This window comes from Rhopalosiphum maidis, chromosome 2, assembly GCF_003676215.2.
Source record: "Rhopalosiphum maidis isolate BTI-1 chromosome 2, ASM367621v3, whole genome shotgun sequence".
NCBI classification, from domain to species: Eukaryota; Metazoa; Arthropoda; class Insecta; order Hemiptera; family Aphididae; genus Rhopalosiphum; species Rhopalosiphum maidis.
Window position 1 is genome coordinate 49,483,851 of NC_040878.1, and position 25,686 is coordinate 49,509,536.

General features: G+C 31.6%; 1 protein-coding gene across 1 annotated transcript; it reads right to left on the reverse strand.

Moving 5' to 3' along the window:
• Window positions 1-258: 258 nt before the first annotated feature.
• Window positions 259-23,791, reverse strand: LOC113554550. The gene is made up of 2 exons (XM_026958438.1): window positions 23,479-23,791; window positions 259-4,695 (listed from the first exon to the last, which is right to left on the reverse strand). Exon 2 carries the CDS (start codon window positions 4,625-4,627, stop codon window positions 1,115-1,117), a length of 3,513 nt encoding a protein of 1,170 aa, XP_026814239.1. The 5' UTR covers window positions 4,628-4,695; window positions 23,479-23,791; the 3' UTR covers window positions 259-1,114.
• Window positions 23,792-25,686: the final 1,895 nt, after the last annotated feature.

Genomic DNA, 25,686 nt, shown 5'->3' on the forward strand with positions numbered 1-25,686 from the left:
CATATTATTATATACCTATTTAAATTCTAAATATTTAATATTTGTTATTTGTATATTTATAATTTATGAATATTATATTTTTAATCGTAATTTTAAAATCAATATGTTTATTATACATTATATATAATATAATATTATATTGCACTCAAAATACTTTAATAATTACGTCAAATCACGTAGTAACATAATATCTTATAAAATAAAATATAGCTTAGATAATATCTATAATATGTATGGGTATGACGTATATACCATAATATTATTTTTACACTCAAAGTAGGACATTATTTGAATACATTTTTATTCAAACAATCAAATAAAATAAAATCGAATACATTTTTTGAAATTATTTGAACAGTTTTTAAATACCATTAGACAGGTATTCATGTACAACATTGTGTTCAAACAATTTTTCGAATAATGTCTTATTTTAATACATGTTTATTTAGATAAAACTTTCCCAGCTTCATTTACAGAACTAACTCGTTAGACGCGTGCGAGCGCTTACTAGAAAAAATATGTATATTAACTCGGCCCGCGATTACCTTTATCGATGTAAACTCGACATGCGATAACCAAAGATAATAGATAATCGAATGTAAATTGTAAATTAAGCTCGATAATATTTATCAATAAAATGTAATGAACTCGACACAATTTTGTTCGGTAATAATAAACAACACATTATGCCTATATCATATCATGGACAATACTATTATTGCCAAAAATATAATTCAACATTTAAACTGATCAATTCATTTTTGTATTTGAATTCTGAAACGGCGGATCAGGTGTTTTGTGATTTTTACATAGTTATTGTCATAATACTCATAATTATGGTCGATTTAATGAAATCATTTTTTAGAGAACAATGTGAATTACCTCCTTGCGGTGTCCTCTGCGGGGCGTTGGGTATTGCTAAATGGACAAAATATGGTTTACAATAATATAGGTAATTATAATAATAATAATAGGTATAAAACCAACGAGAAGATTCGACAAGTCATTTTTTTTTCTATTCGAGCGGAGTTTACATAATATCAATAATTTTTATTTGAAAAATATCGGGTCGAGTTTACAAACGTCAAATTCGCGGGGAGGGGTAGACGTATCGTCACGGATAGTAGCCCAACGAGTTTTCTATGCCACACTTGAAAAACGACGACAGGACGTCACCGTCGTGGACGGAATGTCGCCTGGCGGCCGGCTTCGTCTGTTGCAGCAGTGGCTGTCGCGCGTGGCCGCCGTACTGGACCCGGCAACCGGCCATGTGCACCGCTTCGGAGCTGTACGACCGCCTGCCCACGGCAGACGAGGCGGCGGCACGTCGACGACCGTCTGCCACGGGCGCGCAGTCTGGACGGCGGTGATTTTGCCTGCCGCCGCAGCCGCGCGACTTTCGTGGCCCCGCTGAGGCATCGGCCGCGGTGGCCGCGAACAGCGCGTAATCGATGGCGCGAAAGTTGTCCGAACCGCTCGAACCGGACCGGCGGTGATGGTGTTTGGCGCCGCGCGGCGGTTGCTGCCGGCGTTGGTGCACCGCGGACGACGACGAGTGCACGGTGGCCGCGGACAGCGACGACGACGGCGACGAAGACGAACCGACCGCCGCGGTCATGTCGACGCCGGCGTTATCGGACGGACAGGCCCGGCGCGTCATCTGCAGGTACTCGATGCTTTTGGACGGTTCGATGCCGCATCTGCCACCGCCACTGGCCGCCGGCGATGATTCGTCACCGGCCATACCGGCGCTGCTGTCGTCGTGTCGTTGCTGCAACAGCATGAGCAGCTCGTTCTTCTTCCATGCGGTGCCCGGCGAGTCGGCGCGCGACACGCTCGACTCGGACGCTGCGAACCCGCGGCTCTTGAGCTCGTCGAATATGTTCCGCGGGCGCCGCGGCTTGCCGCAGTAACACTTATCGCTGTCAGCGCAGCTATCCGAGTCACAGCTGCACGAAACCAGCGACGTCGTCGGGTCCGCCGCGCCGTCGCCGCAGTAACAGCATCCGTCGTCGTCCGCCGCGTCGCCTGCGCTACACTCGGAACAGCTAAAGTAACCGCTGGACGCCCGGTGCAGGCAACCGCCCTCGGATGCCGTAGCTGGCCCTCGACCACCTCCGCCGTTACCGCCGCTGCCGCGTTTCTTCGACGTCTTCTTGTAGAGCTGCGGCGGTTGCTGCAGCAGTTGTTGTTGGAGCTGTTGATGTTGCCGCTGCCGTTGCCGCAACGCCGCGGCCGCGAAAAAGTCACTGTCGTCGGACGTAGACGTAACCGATGCCGTGCGGCCTTTGCTCGCCGACTTACCCGCCGGCCGTTTTCCCGCAATGGCCCGCCGCTGGAATTTCCGTTCCGGTTTCCGGTCCACCGCCGGCCGAACTTCGGCGGATGACCCTGCTACCGCCAAACACGAACATCGTTGTCTCCTTTGTTGTTGTTGTTGTTGTTGTTGTTGTCGTTGTTGATTTTGTTGCAGTAGTTGTAGTTTTTGTTTCCGCGACGCTCTGTTCCGGGTTTTGCGCTTGCAAAAGTTCGGTATCAACACGGCACTGATTCGCGACTTTGTCGCTCGTAAATTCAACGCATCTCGCAGTTTGTCGTTGAGACGACGTCCGCGACCGGCCGCTTGTGTAGCTACCGCCGGGCGTCGCTTGTTCCGCTTGCGTTTCTGTTCCGTCATTATCGCTTTGGTCCGTTGGTACAGCTCGTCTTTAGTGAGCGTCAGTGCCAATTTCATCAGAAACTCCTTGTAAATGGGCTTCAGATCGTTGTACGACATGCCCTCCACGTTAATGATGGCGTTCAGTATGTCATCCATGTTGTTCAGACCTTCCTGCGCGCGCAACTCGTTAAACATTTCCGAGAAGCCCATAACGCCACTACCGTTGCTCCGGCGCCGGCGCCTGTCGGCCGCGGCCGTCTCTATGCCACAGCCTGCGGCCCGCCTGGAGTACTTGGTGGACGCCAATCCGTTCGAGTTCAGGAAACTCCTGCTCCTGGGTATGGCCACTTTGGTGAGTATGTCGCCGCCGCCGTCCGGACGTTGCTGTCTAGTGCTGCGGGGCTGCACTTCCGCCGCCGAGCCCGCAACGCTGCTACTGTTGCACACGCCCCGCTGGAGCGACGGTGCCTGTCTGACGGTCAACTGGAAAGTCTTGGCGCCGCTGCACACCTCACCGTTGCCGTCGTCACCGTCAGCCGTTACCGACGTCATCGCCGACGAAACGCCGCCGCCGTCCGACGTTGCACTGGTGACAGACGACGTGGACTTTTTGTTCCTGCGCGGCGGACGGGGCGGTGGTAGGGCAGGAGCTTCCTCCGCCGCGCCACCGCCGGCCACGCTCGAACCGGCCGTACTGCTCATGCTCGTGAACCCGTTTCGCTGTCGGATAACGCGTCTGGTCGAGGTCGCGGCCAGTCGTCCGGCTCCGTCGCCGGTTGTCGGCGCGTCCACGTCCACCGCCACCGCAGTCGAAGACATGGCCGCGACGAGGGCGCCGTACAGGTTGGCCGCCATGAGGAGCGCGTCGTTCTCCGTCTCGCACGCGAACCCGTGACACTCGAGCCGCTTACCGGCCGCGCGCGTGACCACCGCAAACACTGGCGCGTGGTCGCCGGCCGCGTCCAACCGGGCCCTGTCTCCCGGGTCCATGTCCCTGAAAAGCGCCGCCTTGTCCGAGCCGTCGGGATCTGCGATTAGCGGTAGGAAAGCGTACTCGTAACCGACACCGGCGGCACCTTCCCCGGCGATTCTCCGTTGCGGCGTCGGCGATCGGCGGCGACACACATACTTGAGCGCCGCCCACACGGCGATCGTCGGAAACGCGTTGGTCCGCTGCTCCAGGTCGCCCACTTCGTTCCTGTAACGGATGGTAAGACCGCCCGCCGATATCTCCAACAGCCCCGAGAAGTCGCGCCGCGTGGCTGTTCGGTCGTTGTCGTCGTCATCGTGGTAATAACCGCGGCGGTACAGGTTGTCGTCGCCGCGGTAATGGTGTTGATTTTCCCGGTAACCGAAGTACATGTCTCGGACGGGCTTTTGGAGGCCCTCTAACGAGGATATCTTGCCCGACAGCCCGGCGCACCCTATGTACTGCACGTGGAATTTGTTGCTTCCGATATCCGTCGTCGGCACTGCCGAGTCCATTGACACGTCGGTATCGAGTTCCGACGAACTGATTTCCGCAAACATCTTTTCGATCTTCTCCTGTACCGTATTCTTGTTGTTGTTGTTGTTGTTGTTTCTGTCGCCGGTATCGGCAGCATAACCGTAATCGAAATAGCCGCCGCCCGCACCATCGCCGCCGTAGTGGTTGTTGTCGTCGGCCAACGACTTGGTCAGACGGCCGGCGCGGTAGCGGGTCGTCCGCTTTGTGTCGCCCGTCACGGAAGCGGTCGTCTTGAACATACTGTCTATTCGTTTCTTGGACGCAATTGAGCTCGTGTCGTCACTAAGCGGTGCTTCCGACGCGGCCGCTACCGACGCCGAAAAATCTCCGTCCTCGCCACGCAACCGGAAACTTTCCAGTTCGGTTTTGATGCTCTCGTAAAAGTGATGGGCACCCCCGCCGGTTTGCGGGTAATTGTCCATCGCGTAACCACCGTATTCGTCGTTCGGGCGTAACACCATATTCTCTATATTGTCTCGTATGAATTATGTCGTCGTCGGTCGACGCTTCGTCTGATTTTGAATTTTACCTGAAACCACCGAAAATCCAGTCATTATTATCCGATTATTATAACATATCAAATTATGGTTAAATAACTATAATGTGGGTATTACAAGTATTTATAAATACAGACACTCGGAATAGTGAATAGATTTTAAAAAATGGAAAAATTATTTTTTTTTCATTATTACATTAAATAGTATTTATTATTTTGTGATATTCTATAATATTTAATACTATGGATTATTTTCATAGTTTGTGGCGATTGATCGATCCGAAACACCACGGCCACGCCACGCGAAAACGTATAATAATATTATATTAAGGTAGTATATGTAGGTATATATGACTATGCTTTTATAGGCTCTACCGCGTCATAATAATTAGTAATATCGTATAACGATACGTTACACAGTGCCTACCGTTTTTATTAGGTGTGCAGTTATGCACATTAGCGATTGCATATGTACAGTGTGACAGTGACAATAAATTATAAATATTTTGTTATAGATGATGTCGATAACGAAACAAAAAAACACTCTCAGACCGCCGCAGTCGTGTATACTCTTCACGTGTATGCGTGATCATGCAGACATGCAGTATTGCGTACACTATCAATTTGCACGTTATTCCGCCACGTATTTTATATTTATAACATTTATTATTATTATCATTATCATTTAGACGTGCGTATTATCCGTTTATTGGGATATTTTGATTTTAAATTGGCATTTTAATTGTTTTAAACTAATTAATATTTAATAGGTAATGAATACAGTCTATGAGTGTGAAATTGAAAAACTATTTTTAAAGCCTTTCGGTTCACTGCATTTTTATGAAAAATAATATTATTGGGGTAAGAAAATACACTAATAATTATTAAGACTTAAAATATGAATAACTTGTGTATGTTTAAAATAGAGTTTTTGAAAACTGAATGGGTGGTGTGGGGGTGGAGCCCCCACAAATGCATTGTATTATGATTTTAGACGCATACATCAAGTCGAAACTCACGATACGTCACTGGGTTAAATGCAGAATTTAAAAAATTTGAAAGTTGAAAGTTGGAAATAACTTTTTGCTTTTGTTATGCATAAATATTATCCATGTATTTATTTATTTATTGTTAACGCCACGAAGCTCAAATATACTTGTATTAGTATAACAGTAATATCAATAACAACAAAAAAGCTTACATCAAATTAATTAGGTAGAATTTAAAGAAATACTGTTATAAATTATAAATTAGTATAATTACTTCGGACGTCTTATACGTATTTTATAGTTTTCATAATATATTTTAATTATTATAAATCGACCATTGACGCATTTGTAAATTATATGACAGGCCAAAACAGAAAAAATAAGGGCACAGAAAAGAAAACGACATCGTCCCTCCCCTCCCCCAAATGGAACCGCTTATAATAAGAATACTTAATACAGCGTAGTATATATTATACTATTTATATTGCGTATCAGCATATTATACATATTTCTGTTATATACCTATGCGGTTATGCTAGTGCATTACTTGCAACAAAATATCACCGCGCAATTATCAATATTGAAAAGTGAAAGAATAATCCACATTGTTCAATTAAAACAGTTTTTATTATTGAGTATAATTAAAACAATAAAAAACTCGTTAATGTCCATTTAAGTAATTTATTATATTTATAAGATATTTATTAGTACAGAAAAAAAACTATACCTACTCCTGCAGATTCTATGTACCTTTTAATTAATAACATATATTAGTTACTAATTGCCATATATAACTTATATATAACTCTTAATAGCTAATATTTAATTATTGTTTAATAGTTTTGCGAGAAAAAAAATAAGCACTATGTGGGTTTATGAGTTGCATGCATTTCTCCACAAACGTTTAGGTAATAGGTTACCTAATAGGTTAATTAAATGAATTAAATTAATGAATTGACCCAGCTGTTATAAACGATTTATACATTTTAAATTATGAACCATATAATTATTCGCAAAATACTTATCACTAATTATAATAGTAACGAATAACGATCATAAATCGAAATTATTTAATGGTAATGCAATAGCTGCTGATCTTATCATATTTGATAAGATATCAAATAATTAAAATTAATTTTAATTGAAAAAATATACTTTTTATTATTATTACGATTACCGTATAGTATTCTTATAGGTGTTTAATTGATTAAAAAGCACTTTAATATAATTATGATTTCATAATTGATCTTACCAATATTATATAGCTAATTAAGAAAAACAATTCGTAATAATAGTACCTACATGGACTATGGCCATATATTAAATTTATTCATAAGGTTATGTGAAATTGTGAAAATTAAATTTTAAAATTCTAAAAATTCGATGTAAATTCAAATAATATATGATGCTAATAATGCTATATTAGTAATATAATCTTGCTATTATATGAAATAAACTGTACATTTCAATATATATTCAATAAAATTATAATTGTCATGGTATCTAAAAAAGTAGATAATATAATATGTGGTTATTATTTTTATAGTATTTATTAAATACTAACAACTCTGAACTCATCTCTATTATTAAAAAAGTTATGAATGTTATATCATGTATAAAATATGCCTCATATTCTATTTTCTATAGTTTTAAATTACAGATATTAAATTTTAAGATGCAAATGGGGCGATCCTCGAGTCATGATGGGGGATCGGCGTGGCCGATAATAGGGATGTTGACCCCCCGGAAGGTCTATGAACTAATAAGTTATCAAGATGCTTTGATGTAGGGTCTTCTAATTCAATATGAAAAAAAATTAAACATTAAGTACTACAACGTGTATACAAATATAATATAATAATATTTTTTTATCTTATTAATTAACGTTTCTCATAGTAATAATTGATGACAAATAAAACAAATAATAGAGTGTACATTGGTTTATTTTCTTCTGTTTTGTTAGATTTATTACGAAAAGAAACGTTGACACGGGTCTTCGCATTGTTTATAAAAGAAATAATTTCGAGTTCATCAGGCATTATATTGAATTGAATTAATTGAATAGTGTGATTATAGTTCGCACACCGGTCATCATTATAAGACCATGAAATCGATTTTTCGTCAAAATAAAACTAGGCCTTGATGCGGTTTGATATAATTTGAACGTTTTCGTTGTAAAATAAACGAATTTATAAAAGAAAAAAATCGAAAAAATCGTTGCAATGTCATTTGCGTGGGTAATATATTTTATGTATATGCAGACGATTATATATATATACATAATATATATAATGAACTATATAGCTGCGGGGGTTTGAAAATTGGGTCAAAAACTCAAAAACATTTCCTGAAGACACGTGATTTGAAGCAAACGTTATACTCTGTATTTGTTTAAGCGCATTTTAGTACCTGTAGGTATAAAAAGATGGGCATATCCATATAATATGTCTATACCATAAGGCATTATAGCTATTAAAGTTGGTAATTTATTATGCACAGTAATTAAGGTTAACAATAATCTCGTAGAATTCTGTGCAAATCATAAGTCGTCCGACCGACTCTAGAGTTTAAATAGGCAGTTTGTCAGAGCAATTAGGATTTAGGTACCTTTATGCATATATTACGTATAATACGCGTAACACAGACGCTTGATTGATAGGATAATCGTTTCACCGCAAACATACATGAATAATCTCGATATCGTGGCGTTTCTCTGCGGTATAGCTGATTCCTTCATTTTTCAATAATAATTACAGTACAACATTAATATTCGTGTTCATGTTAATTATTGTATAGACTGTACAGTCCAATTTTGATTTTGGCCAAGTATATAATATACAAATATATTGAAAAAAAAAAAAGATTATAATTTATAATAGTATAATAACCGTTCTGGGTATAGGGGTATAGGTAATATTACAAACACTGTTTAATGGATCTATAATACATATTAATCAGACAAATTTTTAACTACCGACCATTTACCAAATAAATTATTATAATTTTCTCAACTAATAGAAACATTTTTTTTTTAACTTAGAATTATATTAATAGATCATAAATATATATTCACCTTATTATTTCTAAAAATATTTAAATATTAGTCTATTAAAAGAAGCACATAATTTATTCCTTGATAATTATTTTACGAATAATACTGCTGTTTTGAATAAAATACAAGCATAGAAACTATTACGATGAAATTTCGAAGAAATCATAACTATTAAGTAAATGCACCCGCCGCGAAAATCCTGTAGACGATGTGATACCTATAGTTACTATTATTTTTTCATTGTATTTTTAAACGGTAAAATACATTATTACTGATGTATAAAAAAAAACCACAAAAATACTGATGAAGTTGTCACTAACCCATATTTTATTGTAAGTCTTACGACTACATTTTATGTTATTGTGAGGTTAAGTTACTACTGCCATTTTTTAGCCAAAAAATAAACAGCCATTCTCCGCATCACGTTAAAATAACGGGTTATAATTAATTTGTATGCAGATGTCGCGATTACTATCGATGTAAAGAGTAAAGATGGTAAGATAGTAAGAGTATAAGAGTAAACCATATGTATATTGTGTATACAATGATTATTAATTCTATCATTTATAGATATGTACCTACAATGATTTAGTATTAAGTGCAGTATTACCTATGATAAAAATTGTTGCACTAATTATATAAAAAGATATTTTATTATTTTTTAACTAAATAACAAACACACTAACGGAATTTATTTAAATATGATATAATGATATAATAATATGATTTAACGGAAGATATTTTACTTAAATAGTAAGTCTACTTTAAATATGGCTTCTAATAAGTCAGACGACACGATAATAAAGCGTAATAATGCGTATTTAAAATGCATACGTAGTACGCTCGATTTAATCAATAGTAATAATTGTCAAGAAGACGATTCAACAGTTCAACACAGGCTATAGGAGTAGACACACACAGTTAATCAAACACAGAAAAGCGCAACATAAATACTAAAATTGACGACGACATAAACTAAACGTCAGACTACATAACAAGTACGGAAGCCAACAAATTTACGATTGGTTAACTAATAAACCGATTTTCCAAATAGGCATAAAGACGGACTGAAAGAGTTGAAAATAAAATATTTTGCGACTTTCGAGGACGACACAGAAAACAACCTCCTGAAATATATCAGTCGCAACCTTACATCAAATACTATGGTTCACGGTTGTAATTATGCATAGGTATACCGAATTTTGCTCAACATTATCCCCACCGCCTTCAAAATTTCACGGAACACGACCGATATACGTATTATACGTAATACCGTATACCCAGGATCAATTATCGCGTATTAGTTTAACATCATCAGTCGTAATAAACAACCAGATGGTTCCGATCATCCGCATTTGTGTCGAGTACCGTGACATTTTGAAGGTGATGACGATAATGCTGGACGCAAATACGCAGTTCATTAAAGGTGCCAATATACAAAATACAACTACATCCCTATTATATGATCCAAGGGAAAGACGATCGTGAACATATATTTTGAACATCAGCAAGAAATTGAAAAAAGAATTTTGCTTAACGTTACCATTTTACAAATTGCAGACACCTAGGCCCCCATCATTGAAAAGTTGCGTATTTGTTCATAATAATATACTTAATATTATAGTGTAAGTGGAACAAAACATACTGCAAAACCCTAAGTAAAATTATGCATTTACTTTTTACTTAAAAAAGAAATGTCATTTTTCTTTTCTTTTTACCGATATATATATTAAATCTGCATATGTATGTTTTTTTGATGTGAAACATCTAATGGCGCGGTACGGTAGTGGACCGACTGTGGCGTGGTGACGCTCCACTCGTGACTCGTCGGCTCAATTCGCCGAAGCTCGGCAAAAAATTAATTATAATAATTTTAAAATAATAATAATAATAATTTTCAACATTATTACAAAAAGAAAATTATTGACGTTTCACATCTGCCAGGCGTCCCGCGACGGCTCAGTTTTGATTTTCTTACTTAAATGGTAATATCGAAACCATATACATACATGTCCACTATTTAATTTCAATGATAATTATACATAAATAATATTTTATAATTAGCATAATAATATGCTTTCTCACACAAATGTAGGGCTTTTCAAGATAGTTTTTACTGTTATGTTTAATTTAGTTTCAAAAATATTATAATAAATAGCGGACTAAGACATCTACAGCTCCGATCTATATATTACACCGGTCATAAATAAAATTTATAATAAATTCATTACATTTATCGAGATTTTTATGTATAATAAAATAGAGTTCTTTTAAGTGGAACACTGTGTTTGTATCACATAACTGCAGAGTTAGTTACAACTTATAACTTATAATAAAAAATTAATAAATAATAATTATCAACTTAATATCCATCATATACTGTTTCCCAAGCGTTTTTGTGTCATCGAATGTTGTGTGTTAGATATTTGATGGTATACAGAATTTTTGAATGACGAGCCATTGACAGGTTAAACGCTTAAACGTTCGAACAGTAATCTGTTTGAAAAATAATTTGTATGTATAATATATATGTAGGTAATAAATAGCATTAGTTTATTTTAAACTTTAAGTGGACTTAAACATTTCCAAACTAACCCGATTATTATTGATTAATTTGATTATCAAAAGAAACAAAAATATAGGTAATATAGATAGCAATTATTATTTTCTATGCATAATACAATTTAAAAAATATTTATTTTAATTGTCAGCTATTATTTATACCATGAACCAATTTACATCGTTCTATGGTATGCGGTATACAGTTCATAAAAACAATAAATTATGATAAATTATACCTAATAATTAATAATATAATGTATGCAATATTTTTGGTATAGACAAGTTCAATAAACTGTACTTATATACTAATAATAGAAAAATAAATTACTTATATTAATTTAAATAAATTAAGAAATATCCTTAGGAACAGAGGCTGATATACAATTTTACTTAGAATCATTTTTTGCGTGCAATGATTTATCATCAAATTAAAAATTAATATATCCATATAACATTGATGAAGATATAATCAGTTACCTGCACTCGAAATCGAAAACGTAACCTGTTTTTTTAATATTTTAATATAAAGTATAACCCATCGAATTACTATTGATATAATTTTTTTATATATCAGTCAACGTCTCAGGAATTTTTAATATCAATTAATATTAAACAAAATGAATCAAAGGTTGAAAGGTGCCGTTAATATTACTGGTTTCAACTTTTCAAGCATGTGCATTTGCGATGATTTTTATATTCTACAAATTTGTTGTTGGCCCTTTTCGCATTTCAATCGTTTTAAACATTTTTAATGTTAAAATTGATTATTATTTAAATTACATTTTCTTTCAGCTATATACACCTAATAAATACTTATTGATCATTTTGAATATTTAAATGTTGCTAACACTATCTTAAATAATTATCTTATACATTTCCTTTCGCTTTATCATATTTTTTATTAAATAATTATTCATAATATTTTCGCATTATTTGGTACCTACTCATTTTAATTTAAAAAAAAAAAATTAAAAAAAACATTTATTAAAATATCTTAATGTTAATAATCATTTTAAAATCTGAAATTCCCTGTTTCGCAAGCGGCTCTAAATATGGTTGGCTATTGGTTATTTTTTTTACATATTGCACACAAAATGTTAATTATTGATTATTATGACTTAACTATTATAATGTATTAATGTATAATAGTTCAACTATCATGCAATATAATTGATTTAAAATTAATTAATGATTAGTCCCATCACAACGTCTATAAAATGTATAGTCTATCATTATAGGGTGCAGTCCTTTCAAATGTAACCAGATCGGACAGGAGCAGTAAGAGCACAGCACGATGCGACTCTTCTACGCATGTATATAATATAATAGGCATCAATAGCTAATGTTTGTATATTTGCAGCCAATTATATTAGACCACCGCAGTTTTTAAAATATAATTTTCTTATATGAAATATACTATTATTTATCACAGATAAATAAAAATTTCATAATGTAATATACGATTATAATATATAATATTGATTATTTATTATATTATTTTAAGTACTTTTTAATATTATAATATACCTAATAAAATTTATTATTTCGTGTTAATTACACATGTTTACATGTATTTAACTTTTATTAATATTGTTATAACTATTATAATATATAAGGCAAAACTATAGTGATACGTTTGTGATTCTATATTTTTATGCACAAGATATATAATATTTATCTTATAAAATATTCAATAAGTAATAAGGATTTACAATAGAACACATGCCAAAATCTGTAAATATAATAGCTGTACATTATTACCTGTGTCCGATTATAATAGTTATAAATAATAATTATTAAATCTTCTGGAGTAACGGTTGGAAAAACAATAACTCGTTTAGATTTGGCCCTAAATAGGCGATGATAGGTTTTTTTCTATAATAATATAGTATTTTAATACATATAACCGCTATACGAGTTGTAAAACGTTCAATTATAATAAAATTTGATATTTTAAGCGTTGTATATATATTATATTATACATAAAGCGTTTTGACCGTTTTTATGTTTAAAATTCAAATTTAATAGCATATAATAAAACAGTTAAATTATTTTATAATATGTAAAATGTACTGCTAGAATTATATATAAATGGGAATATGGGATAATATGAGTACAGAATAACTTTTAGAAAGTGAGGTTTCCGGGATCGACAAAATATATTTCGTACTTGAATGCTATAAAATTAACGTCTTCTAAAATAATCCGATTTTAACCTGCACTCCCGTAGTAAACTGCAATGTAGGTTCCTATTTACAATTATCATACAAAAATTAGTAACTATTTTATCGTAATCGAAGTTCATGGTAAAAATAGGTAATATATCGTTTTAATATATTAATAATTACCTACGTAATTGTTTATATATAGGTATGCAACAAAATTGTTGAAAAAGTCCTACTTAACCAGGAAAATTAATATGCTTTGTATAATAGATTTCAAGTGTACCTCATTTTTGAGTAGGTTACTGCAGCATTATTATAACCATGGATATTCCACTAAATTTGAATTCTATGATAAATCATTATTCACAAAAAACGCATTTCTTAATTTCGTCCAAATTCGAACCCTTAAAATATCTACAAATAATAATTCTTTTAATATATATATTTTTTAATTTTATGGACCAGTATGAACAAGGTACTTATAGGATACCTTTTATTAAATTTTCAAAACTAAATATAAAACGAAAAGTTATAATGAATTTTTAACTTCAACATTTATTTTTTTTTGCGATTTTGATAAATTTGATCAAAATTATAACTTCAAATGCATATAAAAAAAATTAATCTTGATTCCCGGTGGAATTTTTTTTATAAAGGTTACATAATTTCTAATGCCTATAAATACCTCAAAAAGTGTCAAAACATTTTATAAATTTTATCGTAAATAGAAAATGATTATTATAAATATTTGGTTTCAAGAACCTACTATAATTCGTTTTCGCATTACACCAATACAACAAAATTGATTTTATCGAAAATCGGATTCGCCTAAATATTCCTGTTTTTCTCTAGTCTATTTATTTTTTATTTTTTCAGATAATAAAAAAAGTATTAGGAATTTATTATTTTTGACCCTCCTCCTCACAAAATTCTAATTAAATCAAATTTGTTTTATAGTAATTACTAATTAACCCCAACGCTTCACATAGAATCTAAAATGAAACATTAATTTTGATTTTTTTGGAAGCTTAAATTTTTTTTAACAATATTAATTCATTTATAAATAATTTTAATTATTGTACTATTCTTCGTTTTTTTTTTGTTTGTTATTTTACTGATTATTTTAATCGATACCTAACTGTATAACATCCAATACGAACGAATGTAGATGAAAACTCACATATTGCATCAAATCAATGAAAATAATATCATATACTACGAGAAAATATGGAATACGAGAAAAACCTTATGATGTGGTACGAATTAAGTAACTGCTAGAATTTGGTCCGTGAATAACGGTTTACAGACTGCGGAGTTGGAATAAATCCGGTGGTTTATGAAGCAACATATTATTATTCATTGTTGTCATTTTGTTTTTTTTATATAATATTAACAAAATATATTTTTTTATATGATTACCGTTAGATACCGATTTACAGCACTGTATATTATAATGTGTATACCTATTTACTATTTGCTACTACATAATAATAATATATATTCACTATTTACGTACCTACCTATTTATAGTTATAGGAACCTGGAATATAGTATAGTAGTTTCTATAGAGTATAAGTTATATTTTTGGTATATATAAGACTACAAAAATGAATTTTGCAATCATACAAAATATATAATAAGTGTTCATTTTCACAAAGTTAATTTGTAGATATTATAATAAGTAAAATTAAAATGTCTCTTAGGTTTATGTATATAATTTTTGTTCAAAATCGCAAACGGTCATTTTTTTATCAAGTGTAGATAGCAGTTCAATCAAAAATATTCAAATAATCTCCTAGCTACCCTGAAATAAAATTCCAACTTATTGTAATCCTTACATCAGTTATAATATCTAGAATTATTTAAATTTTTGTACAATTTGAAGATGTTTGAAACCCGGTTGTGTGAATAAAATAACTATTATTATTTCAGTGTTAAGAAATGTTGAATAGTTTATGAATAAAGGTTATCCTGATATTTAGTGACAGCAACTGACGAGATAATCGTTGAAAATGTCAAGTGTAATACGTTGTTATCATGCATAATATAATAACCGAAAATTATTACAGTACCTACCTATAATTGGACGGTATATTATGATTTATGACAGTCATCAAAAAAAAAAAAATGATACCATACCGTTCTACTATATAGTTTATTTATTTCTCGACATATTTCCCGATAATTTGCAGTCATTTTCATAGTGATATATAGCTCATTAACCGCGATGATATTACTATAACTTATTACGTTTACAAAATGTTTATAAATTCAGCGTTTCCATATACGTGACGCGATATGTGACCATGTATTATATTAACCAATTTATTATTTGAGACAAGTTTATACAATAAATATACAACGTAGACGCGCGAGTATAGACATATAATATTATATGCGTATTATGCTATTTAGTTGTTATATTATGCGTGTCGAAAAAAAAATGTAATGAAAAATATTGAAAAAAACCCGCTTATTGTAACCGAGTAATATTAAACATTTTCCACGGCCTTGTCTTCGATACCGATGCAGCACCACATCATTTTTATTATTATTATTATAAATAATAATATTATCTATGGGCACGAACAAAGTTACGTTATGTAGTAGGCGTATCATATATGTATATATATAAAAATATATGTAGTTATTATATACATATGAAATTATTTATATATACACACATACATACACATTTGAATATATATATATACATACCTATTTGGTGAACGGTGGATTTTTACACATTTTAGAGGGAAGCAATTTCTAAAACCATCGCGTCGGTATATTATAATGCACCGTTTTTACCTGTGAAATAACATCGTCGCGTATATTATACGTAGGAAAACATTTTTAACATAATGCATCGTTGCGAGAATATCTGGAAAATCGAACTAATTGGCCGTGAGTAAATGGGTGGGTACCCGTGAAAATGGACCGGCTGTGTACGCTATTATTGTTAGTGTGTATAACGTAATAGCATTGCTTGCAGTATAACGTTGTCTTTGTTTATATATCTTCTTGTTTCCGTGTATAACTATATATTATACTTTATACTGATATGTGCCTACAAGATGATTCACACAAATTAGCGTGCTTAATCGGTCCCTTTGATACTTTAATATAATAATGAATGATTTATTTATTTTGAATTTTTAAAATATTTTAGTATAATTTCAGATAGGTACATGATTTTTTTGACAAAAACTCGATTTGTATAAAACAAAATATTTTTAAAAAATCGTCTCTTTTACAATTAATAGAAAAAAAATATTGATACTCATTTGAAAAAACCATTTGGATCACAACAGTATGAAAATATAATGATGTTTATGTATAATAAAATAAGAAGTTGAATAAATGTATTATCAAAGAAAAAAACGAGGATGAGAATTTTTGATAAATCAATCTGTATATAACCGCAAATAAATATGTACAAGAACTTTACTGCAATTGTATACTTGTACCATCGCCAACGATGGCTTTTGATGGTTTTCAATATTTCATAACGAAATTATTATTCTCCGTGATCATAAAAATCGTTGTATATTATATATATGATTCGATTCGAAGATTCAACAATAAAATAATATTGATAATAAGTGGTTTTACATATAAATATACACAAAGTTCATACAATTTATTATTAATATATTGGTACCAATAATAATAACATCGTAAAAAAATCTTCAAATTATTTTTCGTTTAATTGCAATTATTGTGTGGACGATTAACCAATATAAAATTCTAAATTAGAAAATATGGCAAATAAAATACGAGATTAGGTTCACTGATGGTTTTACACGAGTACAATACAATATTTTCATATTATAATAGGAGCATTATTCTATTGTTTAAAAATTAAAACGTAAATAGAAGCGCATAAACATAATTTACTTTTTATAGGTTAACGAGCTATGATGACAATTTGTTGAATATCGTAGTGCTTGTGAAGTGGTGACATTGAGAGCAAACAGAATGAAGAAACGGCCAGTGAATCAACAGTGCGCTAATTATGTCAAGTAATTTACCATAAAATGGTACGTAGTGGTCGAAAGGAGACTTGACTCATCCGGTGGCGGTGGTCAGCCGCCTTCTATTGAGATCATCCGCCGTGGAGACGACACTTAAGGTCATGGTACAGTGATATTTGCCTAAATTGTGGTTATATACCACAGTATTACTACTCTTTAAATTTATTTCGAAGATGAAATATGTAACATTTTATACATGTTCTTGAATCTTGAACATTTTTACTCTATTTTATAAGATATCATATAAACATAACGATATTCATCACCATGAACAGATAGTGCGAGTCGTGGCATCATGTGAGCCAAATATAAACCAACTAATACTGTCTTAAAAATAAAAACCAATAGTCATACAACTAATAAACAAGGAGGAGCCATTTAGATCATACAAAAATGAAATCTTCATAATATAAATACATAGACCATAGACAACAATGTAGTGTTTTAAAATAAATAAATTATCAGGTTTAAAAGGATATTGTTTGATTTGCTGAATAATATACCTGCTTACCTAATATATATATATATATATATATAATATATATTTATACATATAGTTATGTCGAATAAAATCAACTATACAAGTTATACTTATTGTTATTGATGACTTGATCATTTGACGGCAATGATTATTAATATAATATATTATATAGTATAGCTAGTATCTATACATGTTAATGTTAAGAAAGTTTTTAAATGTTACAAACTTTTGCAGTTGTACGTATATGAGTAGTTTTGTTTATACGAGTATATGGTATATATTCTGTACATTATATTATATTATTTTAATTAAATATAGGCTCACAGTACATACTTTTATTCAAGTGCATATTAATTTCAAACATGTGTGCACACGATCCTTTAAAACTACAAATATTTTATAGGTATTGATATTTACATTCAATAATTAATATTTAATAGGCAAACTGAATAAAGCTCATATGAGTCATATCTGTCGTAAAATATTACACTATCTATTCATATTATTTTCCTAACACATTTTATACGGAAAAGACGACAATTTGTATCGTCTGTGGTTATTTATCAGTTTATCATCAACCAAATTTGTCTATCAACAAAATTTAAAATTTTTTTTAATAATATTTTTTGGGTTTGATTTCAGTCGAAAAAAAAATTATTTATTTATTTTATTTACTTAGTATTAAATTACCTAATTATAAGTACCTACTTGATTTGAGTGAAGGGATTTAACCCCCCTCACTATTTGTACCAACATTATGTATATTAATATTATACATGGAACTACTGAACTTAAATGTCAACCATCATAAGATAACTATTATTTTTTCTTGTGATGGGAACAATTACTCGTACTACGTAAGTTTTTCAGTAAATATTGAGACGAATCATATAAAGAAAAAGTATCGTGTACTACGACGTATGTTTGTATGTTATTATTTATCTTTTCATCGCGAACTCGTATACCCATAAAGTACTCACATAAGACATATGTCTACAAAATGTAGGTATATTTAAGACCTAAACTACCATATTATATATACTGGATTATTATTTGTATACCATTTATACCTACTCGTATAGCATATAATAATATTATTACTATAAGTGTAGTAAGTAAAGACGTATATTGTGACACATACACATGCGTTCACTTGATATAGCTTAGAGCACTAACGGTACCCATCACACGCATCATCATCACCGCCATCGTACATATATAGTGGCAATATCGCGAAGTTGCCCGTATGGTTGTATAGCGCTGTGCGGCTGTATGTACACTTTTTTATTCTGTATGATAAATGATCATAATATTAATAGATTGTGAATAGTAGAATTTTAATTCTGTGATAGTACTGTATAGTCTATAGAAGTACCTGTCTAATCAAATATCCCGTATCTAATACACACATTTTACGTTAAACTCAGCCACAGTCATCAACTGCACATAAAAATGAGACCTGTACCGGTTTAACAAATAATAATATTATATTATGGTATTTTACTGATAAGTTATAACCAGTATTAGAACCACTGGATTTTGGGACAAGTCACTACAGCAGGTTTATATTTTACGTGTTTAATTATGTACGTACAGGTCAGGTATACCATAATACTGTTTTCAATGGTCCAGATGATTCGAATGTGGGTCACTGGGGTTAGACACTTATACGAGTTTATTTAATAATAATATGCATGTTAATGCGGTAGTCTACATATTTAAAAATGTACAGAACACGTAGTCATTACCTATATATATATATATGCACAGTATATATATATATATATATATATATATTCTATTTATAAGATGTTATTTTCAATAACAAACACATGGATATATATTATAAATTATAATGGCATTACAAACTTAATGTACCCCGACGGCTCCGGCTTAATTTTAACAACCGGACGTCACGACATTCCATTGGACTAAACTCCGAACAAATATAGTTAATATAAATAATATAATATATTGCGTTTGACTTCTTTCGTACTTCGAGTATCTACTATTTCTTGTGCATCGTATACACGGACAACGAATTATATGACGTAGTATTTTAATTAAAATTATAAATAGGACAATGATCTTCCATACTCAATTCCTTATTTTTTTCAATAACTTTATTATTGAAGTATAAACTAAGGAAATGTGTTTACTTGATTTTAGTATTAGCTGGTAACATAAAAGTTACCAAGTATCTATAATTCTAGATTTCTAAATATACAGTAAGTATGTATAATATAATATTTTTATAACTATACCTATTGATAATTTTTACTTCAAAATATAATAGACAACTTTTATTTTTTAAGGATTCATAAGTCCCTTGTGTAGTTGTGTACCACTTTATAGTTACGCCAAGGAGCGTATAATACCTATTTGTCAATCAAATTTACCAAAATCAAATGTCACTGAATTTAACTGAAGTTTAACTTTATTTAAATTTCTTATAATATTTGAACTAACTAATAAATTGTGTCTCAATTCAATTGCTCAACAAAAATATTTCTGTTTTTAAAACTTTATATACCTGGCTGTCTTAAATTAGTAACTTATTTATTAAAAAAGTAGATACTAGAATTATGCTATACCTATGATAGATGTCTGGCATCTGCAGACTTTTTTCACTGGAGATGCCAGTAGTACAGTACATATATTTCAAAATAGCTCAATTTTGACTCCCTTCAAAAAGGCATAAATCAACATTTTTTTAGAATTAATTTTCACACAATTACAAAGTTCACAAAATAATTGTCAATATATGTGTATATAGTATATTATAATCTAACCTATGCCACAAACCACGACATATCCGGCACCCCCTCCCCTCGTGCACACTAATTGGTACTATATAGTGGTATTACTTTTAATTATACGCACATGGTATAATTTATAAGTATGTATTTTAAATATTAATATCTTTGAGATTACAACATATTTAGCAATCTGGAAATATATTTTAGGTTAAATTTAGGTATATATAGGTTAAACATATTTTATTAACTGTTGTTTTTAGTATAATGACTGGACGACTGGTGATTATAAGATAATGAGCTTAAATAACGTGTTGATATTAAAATGATGATACTTCATCTCTGTAAAAAGTGTTAGGTGGCCAAACGTAAATTAGACGTTTTTCTATAGTATAAGTACAATCTAATTACTTAGTCGTATACCACATCATGTACGAATATAGTATTCATACATTATGTTATTATTATAGTAGGTACTAGACTATTACTTAAACTATATAATTTAGACGACGCAAGCTGAATATAATGTAGGTAACTTACGATGTTACGACTGTTACGTGTATTATTTGCTCGACATACATTATATATTATTGTATCACTTTCATAATTGATCTATTTAATTACACATAATATGATCTTTAACTTTTTAATAGGCTATTATAGGCATGTTAACATGTAGTTTGAATTTAACTATTAAAAAGGTCTTAATTATCAATATTACGACGCAAGTATATCATATAATATCGAATAAAAACGATGTAATTTCTTAAAACAAATTAATTCAAATTTTAATTTTTGGAATTGTGTCTATAGGTATTAGATATTACTTTATAAAGAATGAAGACCATATTTTAGATACTATTCTAGTACTTTCTAGAATTAATTATTTGTTTTATAAGAAGCATCATTTTTTCCTTAAAAATCGTCCATTTAAAATCCTTACGAAGCAATAAATTTCTTGATTTATTGGAACTTGGATGATATGAGAGAGAAATAGAAGTTCTGAAGATTTGAATATTTTACTAACTAAGTAATATTAACCTGTCAATATTTTATAATTTATAAAAATTGTTCGAGTATAATAATTAATTCTAGACCTAATATTACACCTATTTTATATATTTTTTTAAATTGTTCAAAGACTATCATAATTAATTTTTACATTAACTTAGGAACAACTCGTTAGAATTTTGACTTAGATACATCAACATTTTCAAGAAGTCATTTGTTTAATACTTTACAATTACGAGCTAGACATGTACAGAAAAACATTTTGAGAAATTTGAGGTTATAAATATAAACAATATAGGTAATGAGAATCCTACTATATTTAAGTAATAAATGTTTTTGTACATTTGGATGGGAGTTGAACCACCGAAATCACTGTATAGATATCGTGTGCTTACTATACATAGTTTTTATAAAAATCATAGAATCAAAAATAATTGCAGTCACTATAATATTTTAATTTTTAATACCAGATTAAGCAAATAATAGAACGATTGCACTATAACAACATTTTTTATGTAAATAGGTCCTACGATCATATAATAAACATATTATTATAGTCATATAAACTCATAAATTAATAATATATTAGTAGAACCAATTATAACATATAGGTACAAGTATACATAATAGTACCCATTGTACAGATCATAAAAATTAAATTTGAAAATAAGTAGGTAAGTCTTAAACATCGTATGGTAATATAGGTATATTTATAATAATTAAAATAATATAAATTATCTTATTTTAGTATTGCAATATTTATGTACATCAAGAGTTTTATACTACCTAGCTTATATATTAATAAAATTGTATGAATGTAGGTTCAGTGTAGATAGTAAATATACATAATACATAGGTTTTTAGTATTTCACATTTCCACATAGGTAATAATATAAATACAAAATACTCATAAATGATAATAGTACTTATTATTTTTATTTTAAGTCGAAATATATAATCTATATCAGTAGACATAATAAGTATATATGATAATAGAAAAAAAATAACATGAAATAATGACTTAAATAAAGAAGCCACCCAATAATGTCACTTTATAACTGGGTTTTCAAAAAGTTATAGAAAGAATATACATATATGTATATTTTTTAATTATTTTTTAATTATTGTTAAAGGTCTCGGCACCATTTGCATTTTAAATGTCTAGGAGGGCACCTGGGATTCTCAGCGAGGAAAGGTTTTTGAGTGGGAGGGAAGACGGTCGTGGAATCTTTTATAGAAGCATTTGGCTTCTTCTTGGGTTGTTTGTAATTTAATGTCCGAGTGGAGAGTACGATTTGAAATGTGTGGAGGAGTATTAATTAATTTTCTTAGGGTAATACATGGTACTCATTATAAAGAAAATATTAATATAATTATTCTAAATAATTATTAAAAACAGTTTGCAATTAGAAATTATATTTATGTATCTATTAGGTAAATAATTATATATATATATAGGATGCTTAAAATTAATTTTTATACTTATTATAATAAAATTATCAACATTTGAAGACTAGTTAAAAATAATTTATTTATTGGATAGAAAAAAATAATAATTATGAAAAACATATATTTGAATGTTTTTTGCTAATAAATATAACTATTATTTTATTATTATTGTAGCATAATATAATGTATTATGATGTATATTTCCTATATAATAAATAATATATCATAGATTGTATTATATATATATTAACGGTAAAACTGTATAAGTGCAGTGGTACGTAAAGATAAAATAAAACTTGTCCTTGACTTGCACTTACCTGTAATGCGTGGACAATGTAGGGTAGCTACATCGGCGGTGAATCGCAACAGTCATCATCGTCGTCTTTGGTCAATGGTATCACACACAAACAATAGTAAATAATGTTTTATCGATGATAAATAAATACTTGTTAGTCGGAAGCGCCCGTTGATTTCGTACGGAACTCTGATATATTATATTATAATATTTTTCTTAATTTTACACTACACGGGAGAAATGTATTGTACGTATACAAACATAATATCATACATATAATTAATGAAACCGGACACGACCGCGACTATCGATCTAACGTTTACGCTCCGACTGACACAACCGGTCCGCGCCGCAGACGCATCGCGTTTATAGATTTTCCATCTTGTGTATTATACGTGTTTTTAAAATTTATTGTTTTTTTACCATTTCCTAGGCGGATAACGCGCGCTCGTTCGGCGGAGAAGGGGAACTTACATGACAGGGGCAATATACGTTCTGTAGCGCACGTGGTGAAGAAGGAGTGAACGGGGGAAGGGCGCGATCTGAAACGATTATAATATAGATTGGTAAAACACGCGGACTAAGATATTTTAGTCCGTGGTAAAACATAACGTACATTTGTCATTATGATAGGTCAGTATCATTTTTTTTTTTTTACTTTGTAACAAATAAATTAAGAAATATAATGTATGCATTTAAAAATTTAACAGATATCTTAAAATTTAAGAAAATTAGAGTAGTGTACATAGGCGGAGATTGAGAGGTACTTAAGGAGCTTAGCCCCCCAAAAAAGATCGAAAGCCCCCCAAAATTATTGAACATTTTTAAAAGTCATATGTGGACGGCCGGACGTCGGACTTATTTTACAAAAATTGGCAATTGCCAAAATCTTGGAACTTTACAAAATATATTTTTTCCCGAAATTTATCAATAAAATAATTATTACAACATATACCTACTATAGTCGCGACGAATTGAAAAATTTAATAACTCTTCAATATTATATACATTGAAAAGATATCAATATCAGTAGGTATTGAGAACATTATTAATATATTTGCTGATCAAAATAGGTTTATTATACTAAAATAATAAAATATTTATTGTATTATAAATAAATGATTTTATAGTACATATGTAGTTAGTAATGCGCATTTAGTAGGTTTTCTTTTTAGTTTGTAATTATTAGTTGGTTATTTAGTAGTTAACTCGTATTGGAGGTAATACAGTAGGACGCTGCTTAAAGACTCACTTTGGGACCAGCACTAAGTGAGTCTTATAACCGAATGAATTATATAGGCGAAGTGGAAAAAAAATTGAATTACATATTTATGAATTTCATTTTACTATATATTTTGCTTTAATTTTAATTTACTTTAATACATATAATATTACATATTACATAACTATTATTTAATACATTTAAAAATTCTGATAAAGAAATTAAAATTATAATACATATTATAAAAATTATTATAAAAGATGTATAATGTATTTATTATTTATGAAAAATATTTGTAATTTTAGTTTGTTTTGAGTATTAATATTTCGAAAATATATTTCTCGTACTCGTATTACAATAACAATAATTGCAAAAAATGTGAAATGCGATAAAATTTGTTGTAAATACACACATTAAAAAGCATGAATTGAAACCAGAAATAACCCAAAAAATATGTAATTTTTAAAAACCAATTTATTTCTAAATTTTAACCAAAACTGTATATTTTTTTACGAAATTTGAGTGTTATAAACGAAGTGGTGAGTCTTATGACCGAATTTTTATAATGTATTTGGATACGTCCGGATCGTTTCAGATGATTTTGAGTCTAATAAGCGACTGAACTTTGTATCTGTGAGTCTTATAAACGGCGTCCCCTGTATATATTGATAATAGTGAGGGAGCGTGGGGGCAAAGCCCCCGCGGCTTATTTTGTAAAGAAAGATTTAAGCCCCCCCTCCTAAAATTCAATTAAATCTCCGCCTATGGTAGTGTACTCGTATCAAGCATTAATAGAATTCAATAATTCATAATTAATTATGGTATTTGTATATGGGGAGGTATACATGAAACAACTATTGATTTATTAAAAAAAATACTAAAAATTATTCTAAAAATAGACTTGAGATACCGCACAAAATGCTTATACAATATACGATGATATGAATGTATTATACTAAATATCTTAAAAAGTTTAATATAACTATTAACTTTTGCAATTAATATAGT